General features: G+C 44.3%; 1 protein-coding gene across 4 annotated transcripts; it reads right to left on the reverse strand.

Annotated features, from left to right (window-relative positions):
- Positions 1–2,378: 2,378 nt before the first annotated feature.
- MSL1 (MSL complex subunit 1) lies at positions 2,379–14,270 on the reverse strand. Of its 4 annotated transcripts, none has more exons than XM_016202256.2 (9): positions 13,359–14,270; positions 10,727–10,950; positions 9,297–9,679; positions 7,356–7,403; positions 6,835–6,899; positions 6,139–6,206; positions 5,585–5,709; positions 5,342–5,414; positions 2,379–4,940 (listed from the first exon to the last, which is right to left on the reverse strand). In XM_016202256.2, exons 1-9 carry the CDS (start codon positions 14,124–14,126, stop codon positions 4,850–4,852), a joined length of 1,845 nt encoding a protein of 614 aa, XP_016057742.1. In that variant the 5' UTR covers positions 14,127–14,270; the 3' UTR covers positions 2,379–4,849. The 4 variants fall into 4 exon arrangements, with proteins under 4 accessions (XP_016057742.1, XP_087682261.1, XP_087682260.1 ...); XM_087826135.1 differs by having other exon boundaries at positions 9,420–9,679; positions 13,359–14,269; XM_087826134.1 differs by lacking the exon at positions 7,356–7,403.
- Between the last annotated feature and the right edge of the window lie 3,640 nt (positions 14,271–17,910).

Below are 17,910 nucleotides of genomic sequence, written 5' to 3' on the forward strand. Positions count from 1 at the left end.
CCGGCCATCTTGGGCTTTCCGAGTGGTAGGCGTGGACCTGTCACAGCTTCACTGCGGCATTGGAGCTGTTTCATGGTTTTCTTTTTCAATTTCTCGTTTCTGCCTACGTTTGAAGCAAATCATTTTACTGCATTTGTTTGGTAAACTCACGAATCAAAGTAAACCTGTAAAGTAGTTGTGCTGCATCATCAGGTTTGCCACACCATCCCATTTTAAGCTAAAAGGCGAAGGAAAAACCGTGTTGTCTGCAGTGAAGCCCGAGGACTTACTGTTGCTGCATTTTCCCTGTGTTCTCATTTCCTCTTCCTTCTTCATGTGTCCTCTCCACCCCAGCCATCACCTCTCCCAAAGTGCAGGCTGGCATGATGCTAGTCTTGCCAAGATTTTAGAACTGATTTAAAAAGAAGAGATGATTAGGAACCGTCGTTGGTTCCCTATACTGATATGATTCCCTTGTTAACCAGATGAGGGGAATGCTTTGATTTTGGCAAGGCATTTGTCAGAAATGGAAAAAAAAATCAGTATGCCAGGTGGGGGAAAAGTAGGTTTATAGTTTTGAGTATGTGAAACAGTTTAGTCTTGTATTATTCTTTCTTAATTATTGTATTATTTTTCATACAAACAACTGTAAACCTTTTCCCCCACCCTCTATTTTCTTTGGACATACAAGACGTGTGAGCTAAGTTATTAGTGCACCTACAAGAGTACACCTTAATATACATATAGTAAAGGTCCCTGTGGCACAGCACAGGATTGTTGTAATATATTTACAAATTATATATGGTTAGAGTTCCTGATACTTATCAAATGTATAGGCAACATGAAACTAGAAGGCATTTTGAATGCCTTCTGAGAGAGAGAACCAGGATCCAAACAGATCTTAACTGGTTAAACAAGTGGCCAAATATGACAACTTGTAAATCCTGCTCCAAAAGCCAACTGCCCCAGTCCAAAATGGAGGATGTATGATTTGTTAAAATAAAAAAAAAAAAAAGACTTGAGGGTCTTATTGATCACAAGATAAATTGATGCAAATAAGGCTGCCAAGTTTACTGTCTAAGAAAAATGATAGTCTACCACTTTGCCTTTCAGTTGTTTGGTCTGGCTTCAATTTAAAAAAAAAAAAAAAGTTTTTATTGACGTCAGAGAGAGGAAGGAAGAGATAGAAACATCAATGATGAGAGTCATTGATCGGCAGCCTCCTGCATGCCCCCTACTGGGGATGGATCTCAGGGGCATGTGCCCTGACTGGAATCAACAACCACCTCCTGGTTCATAGGTTGACACTCAACCACTGAGCCACCCCAGCCAGGCTGGAGGACTCGATTTTCAAATGGACATGAGCAAATTGTTCACTCATACAGAAGGAACTGAAAAATTAAAAATTCTTTCTTTAAAAAATTTTATGTATTGGTTTATTTTGGACAGAGTTTTCAATTTCTTGTTGCACTTATTTATGCATTCATTGGTTGCTTCTTGTATGGGCTCGACTGGGGATCGAACCTGCAACCTTGGTGTATCAGGATGATGCTCTAACCAACTGAGCTACCCAGCCTGGGCCCTCAAGAATCCTTTCTTGCCCTGGTGGGGTGGCTCAGTTGGTTGGAGTGTCGTCTCATACACCAGAAGTTTGCAGATTCAGTTCCTGGTCTTTATCCCCAATCGGGGCACATATGGGAGGCAACCTATGGAAGTTTCTCACATTGATGTTTCTTTCTCCCTTTCTGTCTCTAAAAATAATAAAAACATATCCTTGGTGAGGATTTAAAAAAACAAAGAATCTTCTTTTGAGGAACAAGTGTAATTTCTGAATGTTTCCCATGAAGAGGAGAGTTGGGATAGTCACAGGAATCTTTCATCAGGGAACTATGAGGAAAAGGAATTGATCCTTCTTTTTCTTTCAGGAATTGATCTTTTTCATCACCCTGGAAGGCAAAGCAAGAACTCATGGGTTTGAGTTATAAGAAGTTAGGTTTTGTCAACGAGAAAGAATTTTCTAACATTTAGGGGGAAAAATATGGAAAAAAACGAAGTATTGAGCAGAATCTGGACTTCATTTATCTGGAATGTTGTCAAGGGGAAATCGTGTATTAGAGGTCAGACTAGATGACCTCTAAGGGCTTTTCAACTTAGAGGTTTTATTAATTTAGACACCAGGCACCAAATATTCTATAATCTCTTGTTTTTAAAGTTGCCAAATATGTGTAAGGAAGAATACAGGAAAAAGAGGGATGAAACATACATTGTGCTTATACACAAATGTAAGTGAATACCTTAATAAAAGGGAAAATGGTATGTTTTTCTATTTTGTGAAATAGATTTAAAATCTACAAGCAGAATTGTTTAATGCTTCCCAATAAAATAAATTGAAACAGAAGTTCAAAAATTAACAGCCACAATAGTTTATTTACAATTGAACTCTTTATAAGATATTTACAAGACAACCAATTTTACACATCAGAAATGGTATCAAAAGTATGAATTACAACACAGACAACAATATGAAATGGGCTTAAAACAAAGCTGAAGTGGACAGACAAGCAATTTCTCTTTTTAATTTATTAACACTAGCTTAAACTTTGTTAAAGAACGAAACAAAGAACTATGTTTTAGGAGAACTGCAGGGCCTTCAGTTGAAGACTGAATTTCACAGTGTTGTACCCCATGTAGGGAAAAAATAAGATGAATTTTCCCCCCACACTCTTAACACACTGTAATTTCACTCTTGGAACTTTGCTAATCTATTCTCCAAACTCCTAAACAAACCTCAGCATATCCAAATGAAAGAAGAATTGATCTAGAAGAGGGGTCAATAAAGTAAGAGGTTCTAGGTAGAGGGAGAACCAAGGAAATAGAATCCACTTAAGTCTGGCCAGATAGCACCTCACGGATTCCTCTTCATTTAGCTCAAGTTCAGAATCTGGAGAGTCCCTTGGGTAGGGCACAAACAAAAGATTAATTTGCTAACCCATATCCAAATTTGGGAATCCAACAAAAATACTGAAAATCAAGAAGAAACTCAGAGGAATCAAGGAACAAAGTAAAGAGACACTAATTGGTCTTTTTTCTTCTTGGGTACATTATAAAGAAACATAACATAGGTCAGAGTAAGAAAACCAGAAAGCTTGCCATGTTAAAACGATGGAAAACAGAAAATCTGGCCATTTTTCTAGAAATCCCCTTCCTCTTCTTAAGGTGTGAGATGAGAGCCCCTAGTGGAATAAGTCCTATTTCTCTCTACATTCTTGCAATGGAGTTCACAGCAGGTTCCCTGTGGAGAGCCCACTCTCCTAAACAGATGGAGTTACAAATGAAAACCCAAAGCCACACACACACACAAAAGGAGAAATAAGAGCAGCAAGATCATCCAAGAATACTACATGTGCTGCCGGAATAATTCTTTTAAAAGTCAAACCCAGGGAGCACAGATCAACATCTCACAAAAAGCTTTAGCAGTGGGAGGCCCCTGAGGAACTTTTCTTTTCTTCCCACAATGGTATCCCATTCTCTCATGCTCCACTGATGGGCCGGCCACACACCCTACATACCTTGGCTTCTCCTCTAAAAGTGCTAATAAGCTGGGGACATATTCTCTTCAAGGATAAAAGTCCCTATCTTCTAGGAGATTAGGTCCCTACTTGTTTTCACACAATAGTCCTGAAGACTAAAGAAAGGCAATTCCTATATATTTAAGACCAGAAGTCTTGACTCTGTTTTCCTTCCAGATAGTTACAGGGATCTTACACTGAGACCAAAGTGGCCTGGAGTGCTGGCCTGACATTTTTTAACAAAAGAGGTGTGTGTGGTACTGGTGGTGGGGAACCAAGATGGTACACATACAAATCTGATTTTACAACGTAAATAGAGAAGCTCATTAGGTATATCTGTTTGTTTCAAGATATAGACATTTGCCAGCCAAAGGAAGCACATATTTCCACATATACCCCCCACCCTCCCTAAATCTCTATCCCACCACCAAGAGCTCAGCTAAAAGGATAAAGCCCAACAAAGGAATACTTGAGAAGTGATGTGACACAAGGACATCTATACAGGTTCTGGCATGCCATCCCCAAATGTCAACTGCTTTCGTTTAGAGCCATAACTTGTCCAAAAGTAACCATCCCCATTCTCTTTTCCAAATATTTTATTTTTTGAGGGGTGGGGGAAGAAATTCAGTTACCCATTAAGTAAAAAAAAAAAAAAAAAGTTAAAAAAAAATCACAGCCAAACATCCCTTCCCACATCTCTATATCACAGAATAGTTTTAAGAGAACTGTCTTTTCAGACATTTATCTACAACTCTCCAATCTCTTCTACCCTGTGAAGATGACTTGTTTCATCACTTCACTTGTTATTCCTCATCTGGTCTTTAAGCTCGTGGTGAGGTTTTTGTTTTGTTTTGTTTTAGGGTAAAAACCACTATACTCAAACTATATGGAAGGGTATAACAGGGCAAGAAGAGTGCCATGCAGCACAGATCTAAAGGCAGGGGATGCTTTATCTTCCACAAGTGTAATGAAAGAGCCCTTTACCCCTTTAACATAGGCAAATGTATAGAAGCAGACCCTGGAAGCTTCCAAATCTGCCACCCTAGAGATTTAGCTTGAGAGCTCATTTCCCCAAAAGAGGAAAAGATATCCCAATCACTCTCTATAATTCACAATTAGCCCAATGAAAGAGTTTTTGTGAAATCAGAGTGAGGAAAACAAAACCAAGATCAAGGGAGTATGGAAGGGCATTATCAGTGAATAACATACATGAGGACACAGGTCACATATACAGGTCTCTGCCACTCTCTGGGAATGGCATGCTACAACTATCTGAAGACAGAAGGTTCTTGCCAGCACAGTCATTTCCTACACGTCCGGTGAGGTGTTTGCTTCTTCTGGATCTCCAACCTGCATCGGCTACGCTCATCCAACCAGGGCAGTTCAAAATTCCTGGCAAAAAAGGATAAGGAAATCAACTTCCAAGACTAGAGGGACTCAGTGTGGACATGAGAGTAATTCCAAAAAAGATACCATGTCCCTCACCACTCCTAGCCTTCAGTCAAAAAAGTCCCAAGTTTGGAATGTTTTTCCTGCCTCAAAGCCAGAGCAATATTACGCTATTAAAGTGATTGAATAATTTATTTCTAACTTAAAAAGCAATCCTCCTAACTCTGGGCTTGGGAATCTTACCACTGCAAAAGCTAGTTGCCCAGGTAGTCTTACTTCTGTCAAAGAACCATGGCTATCCCTAAGCTGCCTGTTCCACTTATATCTAGGCTTTCATGCAGTCTGAAGGGCGATGAAGTGCTGGCTATCTAGAGGGGACAGGAAAAAGAACACTTTATACTTACTGTGGAGTTAATTTTGGTAATGGTCGTCCAAATGCTACAACAGGCAAGAAGGGAGTAATCATCAAACTTTCAACTATGGAAGAAAGTCAAATGCAATCTAGTTAGTGACACGGATGAGAAATGGCTGTCAACTATACCTGCTCCAACATACTGTTCATTCATTCAGAACAAGTTGTAACCTGGAGCCTTGTGCCCTTTTTCTTCTTTAAAAGAAATCTACTCTTTTAGATAGACAAAACTTACCATCATCTGGCTCAGGGAAAAATGAGGTAACCTCAGGCTCAGATTCCTGAATTCCTTTCTTTTTATACATTCTGAGCTGCAGTCGCTGTAAAATTCTTTGTTCCCTGATCCTCTGAATATCCCATCTGGGAAAAACAAACCAGACAAACAAAACAAACAAACCCAACATTACTGAAAACCTTCTATATAAAAGCAATTTACACAATCCAGATGCTAGGGAGATCTTTGCTGACTGTTCTTGATTGGGGGTAGAGGGGTTGGGGTGGAGGATGTTAAAGAGAACTGCCTGCCTGGTTACAGAAGACTGTTTAGGGCTAGGAGTCCAAATCATGTGTTGGTGATCAAAGAGAGTGGAACTGAGAGGGCATATCCGAAGAAAAAGAGGCCAAACATTTTACCTACAACAACTACCACTTTAAACAAAGATACTCAACCAACTGGGAAGCTAGGAATTTAAGAGTGTTAAGAGCTCCAGGACTCTCCACAGTATGGATGAAAGAGAAGTCAGGGTCCTAGAGCTCAGTTGTTCCCAGGATAAACATCTCTAGCCTCACCTTTTCCTTCTCTTTTCATCCAGCTCCAGTTTTGCATGCCTCTTCGAAAACACACTGTCATCTAGGTTCTGTGTAAAGAACAGCAGCTGATAAGCTATTTATCACCATGTGACACACTAATTCATTTCCAGCTTCCAGGAAGGTAACATCTTTCATCTTCAGGTCCCACCTGAGTCTGTGAGTTCTATGCATATTATGGGAACCTTCTGGTAACAGAATCAACAAAACAAACATACTCCTTCCCCGACTCTCACCCTTGTAGAATCTCCAAATTTCAAAATCATTTCCATAACTTTCTAAAGTGAAAGTCATGTCAAACTGAAACAACACGTGAGACTGTCATAAACCCCCCATACTTTGTAAGAATCCGAGTTTAAAATAGATATCAAACTTTTAAGTCAAATGAGTTTGGAATATATAATTTTGTTGCTGAGTGGTGGTACATGCTAACTTTTCCACTTAACATGAACTCCAGCTTTGAACACTCCCTAGCTATTCATTTTTGAATAAATTACTTAACCACCCTGGACCTCAGTTTTCTCATCTATACAACAGAGCTGAAGTGGATAATCCTCAAGTAACCTTCTAGCTTTAAAGTTTTATTTAACCCAAACAGTTATTGTGATATATTCAAGTTATACTCCCATTTCTACTCTGTCTCTCACTCCTTCCCATTGAGAGGTCTTGGGTACCTACCTCCAAAAGGTCTGAAGGATTTGGGTCCCTTAGAGGCTCTACTGAGTGGTCCCTCCAAGAAGGAACTAGAAAAAAAAAAGAAAAAGAAAAAGGAAGGGAGGAGGGGTGGAACCACTCTTAAATCCAAGGTCACATAACCCTCCTACTATTCACTAGGACAAGAGGTCTCTCCCCAGTAAGACAAAGTTACCAAGTGATAGGAATCCATTCTATGGCCTCACCTGAAGCCATATTCAGTGTCCTCGCTATGGTATAAAAGAACCTAAAATGCCATTGCAGTCTGCCAAACACAGGATCACCAAAAAACCCTAAGCCAATACCTGACAATTCATATAATGGATGCTATTGTAGTTCCTGAAAAACAACTGAAATTTGTAGTCATTTTGAAGTCTACAGTGTAATCATACACCAAGGAGTCTCACTCTCCCACATCCAACTGACGGGGAATGCAGCTCCCGACCATCCACCATCCCACCAGCCCCCACCCCAGGCCCATCCAGCACAATTCCTATTCTACTCACCAGCCAAGACTGAAGTTTCTCCTGCAACACTTGATGGCATCAGACACCCTAAATAATGCAGGAAAGAAGAATCATCTCAGTGTAAAAAGAAAAAAAGCCCATACCCAAAATGGAGGAAAGGATCGTCACTGAAGCTCTCACTAGGAAGCCATTTGGTTTTTTTGAGTTGTTCTTTTGAGAGTTTCTCTCTGGGGGAGGGGAAGAGGGAACAACAGACAAAAGAAAAGAAAATAAGCCCACCACTTTTTTTTTTACACTGAGACGACTTCTTTTCTTCATTATTTAGGGTGGTTTCCCTGCAACAGTTGATGGCCAAGGATATCAAACCTTAAACTCAGAACATGGCAGGTGAGTAAAAGTTGACCCTATTTTTCAAATAAAAGATCAGTGTTCTCAAAACTTACATATGTAGTCTTCTTAAACAGCTCCCTCCTCCCTCCAAACAAACTACCTTGCTGGTCCAGCCTGAACAACATGCACAAAGACTTTGGCTTCCTTAGGATAAGCCATTGAGACTTCCTCTTGAGATAGGGCATCAAGAAGAAGGATTCACATGTTATTCACAACTCAGGCTCCTCAAAGGGCTGGGATTCCCCGCCAATCAGACTCCTTCTGTACTGCTATGCCCACAACCTCAGAGGTGCTTCGAATTTTCTGTACTAGGGCAGATAGGGTTTTCAAAAACAGCCAGTCACACAGAACAGCTCTGGACCAAGCTATTTCCCAATTCCGGATGGGAAGTTGCTTCATGGTTTCTCTTGTTACACAGCATTGCCATGGCTGCAAGGTTAACTTAAGGATGAACCTGTTCAACTGACTGAACCAACAAAAAACCTGAACCTAGATCAGGATCCTGGTCTATTTCATGTACACAAATGTGAGGCCTAATGAATTTTAGATAATTAAGAAGAGTAATCTATCTTCCCACTTAATTTTGTCACCAGAACAGCCTGACAAAGCCTGGAGAATGCTTGTATCTTATTGAATGGATTCCCATCCCCATCCCTGCTGGGGCAAGACAGTGGTAGAAACTCAGGGCTGCAGCTCTATCCAAGAAGGATTCCCCCACCATCACCCAGAGCATCCATAGTGACTGTCATAGACTAACATTACATAATTGAAGGCACATTGGTAACTGATTAATGTAGGAGATAGGGGGGCATATCTGTGTGGAAGCCATAAAGAAAAAAAGGGAATGAAGACCAAGGTCCCACACCCCACACCCTCCCCAAGCAGCTCAGATATCCCAAGATAGTCCTTATTGTTTGAAAAATAGTTTGTAGACCATTTTATTTAAATATATGAACAACCAATGGGCTACTGCAATCCAAGTAAACTCTTCACATTTAGAACCTTTGTGAAGTATAATAAGATAAAGTAAGACTCTTGGTCTTTGGCAGATTCCTCCTGCCCCCCAAGACCGGGACAAAGAGATACAGATAAATGTTTATATAGTTAAAGAGCGGAGGCCCAGGTGAAATTCCCCACCCCAAGCTGGCTCCCCAACCCAAAAATTATCATTGGCCCCTGAGAACACCCAAAGACCACCCTCCCAGGTTTCACACAATATCAATTGCAGGAACAGTCGTGCATGGCAAAGTATAAGTTCTATGCATTTCAAAGCACAGAAAACCCTTTTTTCAGAGGGCATGCAAGTTGCTGGAGATTACACCCCCAAGTCTGGTGCTCTTGTGATGAGCAACTTACTGGCAAACACATCTCCCAGTGTTGTAAGCAGGCAAATACATTGAGCACATTTTGCTGTAATTCCATCTATTTGCAATGCCTGCACAGTGTCTGTCTCTGGCTGTTAACTTACTCATTCTTGACAGAACTCTGCTTTATTGATTGCACTTTTTTAAAAATGCCAAAGGCATTTTCACACTTGTTAGCTTGACCGCCACCACTAGGGTATAAGAGCAAGTGTTCTCTATGCCTTACTTGCTACAGTCTCCTCCTTCTTTGGAGAGGATTCCCGTAATGGTAACGGTGATGGGGGAGGCTGGTGCCAACGACACAAATACATTTCTGTGGTGGAAAGGTACGGCAAATCTTCTATCTCACTTGAGAAGGCTTTCTCCTTGGGATGGATGCTGGGTCCCTTCTGGGGAGTGGAGAGTCTTGGTGGGGTGTCCACTGAAGACCGGGTCTTTTCTGGAGTTTCTTGGCTCCTCAATTCACGTTTACAAACAGTTTCAGATAAGGAACCACAAGGTTCCTCTTTAATGGGAGAGTGCTTAGGAGTTTTTGTTTTGACTTTTGAAAATTCAGGAGCCAGCTTTTTAACAGGAATCTTTCTTTCTGTACTTCCAAATGGGGATTTCCTATTAGATAGGGGAGAAAATATAATACAATTCATTGACTCTTGAATAAAATTTGATTTGATTTCATTTTGGGTAAGAGAACTAGCTTTTATTCAGGTATCTAAATGTCTAGGTTCATTTGGCATTCATGAGCAGGAACAGCCTCATGCTTAACAGTACATATAATAGGCTCTTAGTAAATGTTTACTGAACAAGTGAGTTTTCATGCTTAAAAACCTCTATAGTATCCTATTGCCTACTAAATCTAAAAAGGTCCCTACTTTATTCAGGATCCTTTAGCTAATATTAGGTGCCACTTACCCTGTGGTTTATTTCATTCCTGTCAACCAGAGACCAGTTTCTTATTCCCCCCTCCAATCCTATACCATGTTAGTTACAATCTCTATTTCTTTTTTCTTGCTATCTGCTGGCTCTCTTTCTCCCACCACTACCCCCTTCCTGCTACCTCACATTCCTAGAATGCCATCTCCTTTTCTTTTTACCAACCTAAATTCTATACTTTTTCAAGATCCATCTCCTTCTTAAAGTTTCACTATTCTAACTCAAAATAATCTTTAATACCCTTGAATCTTACAATAGTAGTCTTACTGTTGTCTATCTAGCATATGTTACTGCAGTTGAATTCTTAGTTTTAAAATTTATGCCATCCTCACAGCTAGACTAATCTCTCTGAGTCCAAGGACAGTTAGATCTTACTTTTTTATATTCACCAATACTTAACACAGTGAAGGAATTTAACACTTCCTAACTTGAAGTGACCTGCTATCTGCTATTGTTTTCTTTAAGAAACTCAGCTGTCACATTTGTTGCCCATTCTCTTTATGATGTACTCTGCATTCAGTAATTACTACTGTGACCAAAATGTTCCTAACAAACTTTTATAGCCTGCACAAGAATGTTTCAAGATACTTTCTCAACACAGAAGACCTCATAATTCAGAACATGGTTGTATTAAAACTAATTCATGAGTCCCCGTCCCCTACAGTCAGTCACTGAGAACAAGTGTCCTCAACATGTTCAGACAGCATAACAAAGTTATCAGCACACCTTTTGTGTCCCTTTCCACTCCGCCCACATGAAAAAGGCTTGGGAGGCAGAGTCTGGGATGTCTCAGAAAGCTCTGGCTGGCACTCCAGTTTAATTTTCTCAGATAGCTCGGTTTCCTCTCTCTCTTCAGTTTCATAGCCCTGAAACAGCTTATGCCTTTCTTTCTCGTTATCCTTCTTTACCAGCTGCATCCGCCTTTCCATACGTTCAATCCGAGCAAGGAGCTAAAAGAGAGTGGCAAAATGCAGACTTAAAGCACAAAAAATTAAATGCAGGTACTTAGCCCCATTCAGGAATCTGTATGGTCTTCTACCTCTTTCCATGGACCATAGCAATTCAACTTCTTTTTAATAGGCAGACATTAATCTAGTTTTCCTTAAACACAACAGAGAAGACAAGGTACATTGCTTAATTTTAGGGGCTAACCTAAATGGGTAGGGACATGGGGAAATTTGTAGTTCATTCTTGTGAAAGAAGATCCTCTTCATTGGGAGGGGCCACAACATGCCTTTTAAATGGCATGGTCTCTGCTATTGCTAACCATGTGGCTCCAAGTCAGTTTGGTAGTTTCCAGAATTAACCTTAGGTTCTTTTAGGAGGCCCTAGGGTTCTCCAAATCCTATCCTCTCTACTTCCACTCTAAAACACTATACTCAAAGGCAAAGTCCAAAGAGTACATTGAGAAGGAATTAAAAGCTCATACAGTCACAGTGCCAATAAGGATTGCAGTGTTATTTGAAAGGGGTCTGGGGGGTGGGGTGGGGGTTGTCACCTAAACAATGAACATTCAATTTGGAAGAATTATAATAGAAACCATTACCCATAAATCCCATCAATGGTGAAATATGCACATTGCTTTGCTGCTTTGCACTTAAGATAACAGAAGAAAATTATACCTATATATCTAAATATTGACTAAAAACAGTCTTTTAACTCTAAAGGGAAGACTACATAATCAAACAGAAAATGGAAGCCTATTATCACTAAAAACTTCACATTAAAATGTTCTGAGAAATGGTGCCAACTGTGCTACTTATACCCTATAATAAGAATTTTATTTGGGTTAGACAGTGATATTAATGTTGCCTCTGTTACATCTACTTAGCTGCCCAGATTTCAGTAGAGGCCAAACAACTGGAATAAGAGAAACAAGCTTAAGCAACACTAAGACTGCAATACACAACAGAAGCAGTGAATGCCAAGTTCAGACTGACACTCTATCCTTAACTCACCTCACTTTTCCTGCCTAGGAAAATCTGCAAAGAGGCCATTACCTCAGGAACCGAGCAGAAACCTCCACAATCAGCAGAGAGCCTCCCTGTCACCATACTCTCATTTCATCTCCTTCTGTTTTGATTCACAGCCTTAACCATGGTCTGTGGGTGACATTTCCTTGATTTCTTCTTCTGCTCCCCCCTCCAATGTAAGGATATGATGTGTTGTAATTACAGTACCATCACACCCCTAGACTGCAGTACAGTAGCTGAGCAGTGCCACCTCCATGTTGAGTAACTTCCACAAATCAACACCATGAGATATTTTAATGAGATCTGTCCCAGCTCCCATTCCACCTTGCAGAATGCATTCTCCAATAATACAGCCGCTGCCTAATGCAATTCCTTTGGAAGCAAACAAAATGAATAGCCCTCTGCTCCCTTGCTCACCCCATGGCACAAACCAAGAAAGAGAAAGAAAGAAAGAGAGAGAGAGAGAGTGGCTGCTGCAACCTTAACACAATTGTAGAAACCATGTTTATTTTTAGGCAGCTGTAAGGTATGCTAGCACAGTAATACCCCCATCACCACAGCTTTCCTGATATCTGAAGGAATATGTTTCAACACATAACGTGCCCTTAAGCCTATATAGTCACGCTGCTCAGAAGTTCAAAGAAATAATAAATGCCTTCCCTACTACTTTAAGATTCTAAAATATAGAGATTTTGGGGGGTGGGGGCTCTGCTTAACACATTTAATAAGCTTACTTTCCCCTGATGCCTTAAAATCTTCCGGCCTTAAACACTATTCTTATACAAGGCAGCTGGTCAGTGGGTCAGATTTTAGAACTGCTTCCTATTAAAAACTGTCTGAAATCAAAAGCAGTAATTCTCTTAATGTCATTTAAGAAAACTAAAATAGAATTCCACTGTGAATCACCTCTACCAATTAAAAGGCCTACCACTCTCCTATCCAAAGATGCTACAGCAGTGGTTAGAGCAACAGCTGCTATGTCCCTCTCCTCCAGAATGTATTTCTAACGCAAAAGCTCTTAATTTAACCCGTTCCATAAAGCCATCACATATGCATCCCACCTTTTCATTTTCAACCCTTCACAAATCAGGTCTTTTCCCACTCTAAACGTCTTTCCCACAAGTCTGGGGCTGTCATTTTAAATTAACCCTTTGGCATCTGCAACCTTCCCTCCCCACCCCTCTGGGAGGGTGCCCTTTAACCCTTCCTTCCAACCCAACGTGTCAGTGAGCCTAGCTCCCAAGCACCTGGCACCTAAGGTGTTCCTTTGCTGGTGGTCAACCTCCTTACCCCTAACCAAGGAATACCTTAACCTCTTACAGCCCCCTTGCCCTGAGCATGCGCACAACTCGCTCCTCGGCGCGACAGATTAACCCCTCGCGTACCGTGTCTCTCTCTGACTTCAGCTCCTCGATCTCCTTTTCCTTGGCCTGCAGCTGCTGTTGCTGCTGCTCGATGAGGTCCAATTGCAGCAGAAGTATCTGTTTGAGGCAGGCGGCCTGACTGGAGGCTCCCGAGCCGCCGCCACCCCCGAGAGGGCTCTTCCTCATACTCTTCCATCTGCCCTCGCTGGCCGCCAGGGTCCCGGCAGTGGCGGTGGGCGCGAGGGGTGGCGGCCCGGGCAGAGGTAGTGGTGGGGGTCCCGCCGGGTCCGAGGCTGTGGCAGCTGGGGGAGCCGCCCCACCCTTGTCCCCAGCCCAGGGCGTAGGCTCTTTGGCCGCCGCCACGAGAGAGCCGGTCTGAATGGGCAGCACCGCCTGATACTTGGGTCGGGGACTGCAGCCGGCTCCGGCTGCTGCTGGCTCCCCCCCAATGCCGGCTTGTTTGGTGGCCGGGGGCGGACAGGGCAAGGGCACCGAGCCGCCCCAGCTCTCTTCCTGCTGCCCGGGGGCCGCCCCGGCCGGGAGTAACAAGCCCCGGCCCTTGCCGCCGCAGCCGGCCGGAGAGGGCGCGGGACTCCCGCCCTGGGAGGAGGGCAGCGGAGGCCCCGGCTCCTTGAGCTTACGGTGCCGGGGGAGGAAGTGGGCTTCGGCCGCCCCGGGTTCGTCCTCGGGCCCGCCCAGCGCCGCAGCCCTCTCGTAGTCCAGTCGCTGCTCTGGGTTGCCGCCGGCAGGGGCCGCGGCCGTCTTGAACACTGCGGATCTCATGGTCATAGTGGTCCGGAGCAGCGCCGGGGACCGAGACTGAGGAGGGGGTGGGGAAGGGGCGAGGTGCGGGGGGTCGAGGACGGAGGAGGGGGAGGGGAGTTTGGCGGGCTCGCCTCAGCAGCGCGGCAGCAGGCCTCGGCTAGCGCGGCTCCTCCGGGGCCCGGGCGCCATCCCGCCGGCGTGCGGAGAAGTGGAGGCCGCGGCTGAGGCCCGCCGCCGGCCCATGGGGGCCTCGCCGCCGCCTCTGCTGCCGCCGCCGCCGCCTTCGCCTCAGAGGCAGGAGCTCGCACCGAGCCGCCCCCGAGCTCATCCCCGGAGCTCGCTTCGGCCCCCCCTGGCCCGGCCGGGCCCGCCTCGTCTCCCCACCCCACACCCCCCCTTCCCCGCCCCGGCCCCCCGCCCCGGAGCTCGCCTCAGCCGCCCCGAGCCTCCATTTCCCCCCCGCTCCTCCTCAGGAGGGGGTGGGAGGGATGGGTCCGCCCAAAGCCCTCCTACTCCGGGAGGGGATCTGTCGCCTCCCTCGGGGGTCTCCGCGGCTCGGGGTCCCCTCCCCCCACAGTCACCCCGGGCGCCTCAGCGTTTCCCTTTAAAAAAACGGAGCCGCTCGTAGCCGCCACCGCCGCAGCCGCTGTCGACCGGAGGGCGCATGCGCTGGGAGGGCAGCGGGCGGGAGCTAACCGGGAGCAGAGAGGAGGGAGGCGGGCCGCGCTATTGTGAAAGGGGCTGCTGCCGCCGCCGCCGCCGCCGCCGCCGCCGCCGCGAGGGGGGCGGGGAGCGGGGCGCAGGAGGCCGGCCAGGGGAGGCTGGGGATCAGGGGCGAGGACCGAGGAGCCCGCGGAGGAGCGGGGTGAAGGTGGGCTGCCGGAGGAGGGAAGAAAGGGCGAGGGCGGCGACGGTGGATGGGGAATGCAGAGGCTCCCAGGGAAAAAGGAGCGCAAGAGAATGGGGCTGAGAGGAAGGAAGGGGGCTGCGGGAGGCAGAGGTGCCCTTCGTGGACGTAGACCCATCGCCCCGCGTACCGGGCCTGCGCTCGGCGGCCCTTTCCCCGGGCTGGCGGCCCCTGCAGCCCTGCAAGCCTTCTGGACCAAAATCAGGCTTCAGCCTCCTCTTGGAGCCTCTGGGTGTTTCCTGGGGTAGAATTCTAACCCGCCGCCCCCTCCACTCCCCGTTAGCCCCACACTGGTATGGGAGAAAATGAAGTCCTTTGTCTCTGAGGGATCAAGACCAGAAACCGACGAACCTCTAGTTCCCAGAGGGGGTAAAATCCATGATGTCTGCCCCCGAGGGAGTTTGCCACAACCTCCCTGGAATGAGTATTGCCAGCTACCAACAGTTCTTTCCCAACGGCCAACTCCCCAGCCTTCTTGTCACTTCTAGCCTCTTCTGGAGGTTCATGAAGGGCTCTAGCAAAGGAAATCTCAGAAGGGATTTTTACTTTTACTGGGAATAGGAATACTTAAGGGTATTCAGCTATACTGAGCAGTTCTTCCTATATCTCATTGTACATTTCGTGTGTGTGTGTGTGTGTGTGTGTGTGTGTGTGTGTTAATTTCCAGGTACCTTTAGCCAGTAAGTCTTTACAGAATTCCTCGTGGCAAAACTTATAGTTTTAGTTGATTGTTTTTCTTTTCTGATGACATATATATATATTTTCAATCCATATGGAGATAAAGATGACTAACATTCTTGGCCTAATGTGAAAATCTCTAATTAAAACTATGTCTCTGCCTCGTTTGCCCAAAGCATGAAGCACTGGAACACTGGAAATTTAAACAAATGGGTGTGAATGTGTTAAGAAGCCAAGAGAGCCCCAGCCCTCTTCCACCAGACTCTGTGGCCTCAGGTCTGCAAGGGAAGTATTGGGATTAGGGATATCAATGAAGGGGGATGTGGCAGGAGGTGATCTCATGGTGATCTCTCCCATTTCAAAACTTTCAATACCATCTCTACACTAACAACTCCCAAATTTATATCTTCTTCCTGGACTCATCCCCTAACTTCAAAATCATATATCCAACTACCTAAGAGACATATCCACTTAGATGTCTAACAGGCATTTCAAACTTACACTCCTGAATTTCCCCCACCCAAATCCTGCTTTTTCTTCAGCCTTCTTCTCTTTCTTTCCAATCAGTCTTCAGTCCCATTGGCCTTCAAACTATGTATCCAGAATCACATACCTTCAAAACACCTCCACAACCTTGGTCTAGGCCATAACCATATCTTACTTTTTTATTGCAGTACCCTTGTAATTAGTCTCTCAGTTTCAACCTTTGCCTCCCCCTACTTAAATCTGTTCTCAACACAGCAGCCATAGTGATCCTGAAGGAGATTTTTCCTCTGCTCAAAACTCATGGCTTCCCATCTTACTTGGAGTAAAAATAAAATCATCATTAGTATGGCCTATATAGGATCTGGCTCCCTGGTACTGCTTTCTAACTTGCACTCCTACTGCTTCCCCCTTCTTTACTCCTCCCCTGCCACACTCACCTCTTAGCTGTTTTTCAAACACACCTGGCATATGTCTGCTTAGGTCTTTTCACTTGTTTCCTCCACCTGGATCACTCCTTCAGATATCCTCTCTCACTCTAAATATCTTTTCATCAGATCTTCTCTGGCCACCCTATATAATTTCACAACCCTCCTCCAAAATCCCTCTCCCCTTTTCTGCTTTATTTTAATTCATAGTACTTACTACCATCTAACATGTAATTTACCTTGTTTATCATCTTGTCCCACTAGAATGTAAACTTCATGTTTTGTTCAATGCTGTATCCTCAGCACCTAGAACCATACCTGGCACAAAGTAGGCACTTAATGAATATTCAGTAAATGAGTGAGCTGTTTAGTTATATTAAAGAGAAAGCATCTACCCTTGACCTTTACCTTGGTTGAGAGTGACAATCATAACAATATAGTATAAGAAATAGTGAAACCTATGGGAGAATAAAGTTGTCTAGGAGCACAGAGAAGAACGAACATACTATCTTGGAAGGAATTGAGGAAATGAAAACCGAGGTGGGTCTTAAAGATTGAGACAATAGGAGGACATTTCAGACAGATGAGAACATTGTGAAGGCATGGGATAAAAATGTATTGGAGTAAATGGGAGAAGTTGGCTGGCGTTTAGCTTGGATAGTGGGGAGTAGAGAGGATAATACAGTCAAGTGGGTTGAGACCAAACTAGTAAGGTCAGAAGGCCCAGTTAAGGAATGGATAATTTGCCCAGCCAGCATGGCTCAAAGGTTGAGCATCAAACTATGATCCAGGAGACAGAGATTTGATTCCTGGTCAGAGCACATGCCTGGGTTGCTGGCTGGATCCCCAGTAGGGGGCGTGCTGGAGGCAGCCAATCAATGACTCTCCTCATTGATGTTTCTAACTTTCCTTCTCCCTTCCTCTCTCTGAAATCAATAAAAACATAAAAAAAAAAAAAAAGGAATGGATAATTTATCAGCCAAGGTGTACCATCAAAGGATATCCAGCACAGTGTGGGATGTTCAGATTTGTGTTTCTGAAAGCTAACTTCAATATTTGTATCTATGCACTGAATGCAGGAGCCACCTTAAGGGCTGTTAGTGCAGGTGTGATGATGATGAAGAACAGTTAATCGAAGGTACTAGTGGTATGGGGAATGGCAGGTTAAGAGCAAAGGCTCTGGTGTGAAACGAACTGCAAGCAACAATCATAGTTCTACCATTATTGGCTATGTGTTATTTAACCTCTACCTCAGTTTCCTCATCCGCAAAATGATAGTAGTACTTTAGCACACAGGATTATTACGGGGATT

This window comes from Miniopterus natalensis, chromosome 17 (assembly GCF_054644295.1).
Source record: "Miniopterus natalensis isolate mMinNat1 chromosome 17, mMinNat1.hap1, whole genome shotgun sequence".
Lineage (NCBI taxonomy): Eukaryota > Metazoa > Chordata > Mammalia > Chiroptera > Miniopteridae > Miniopterus > Miniopterus natalensis.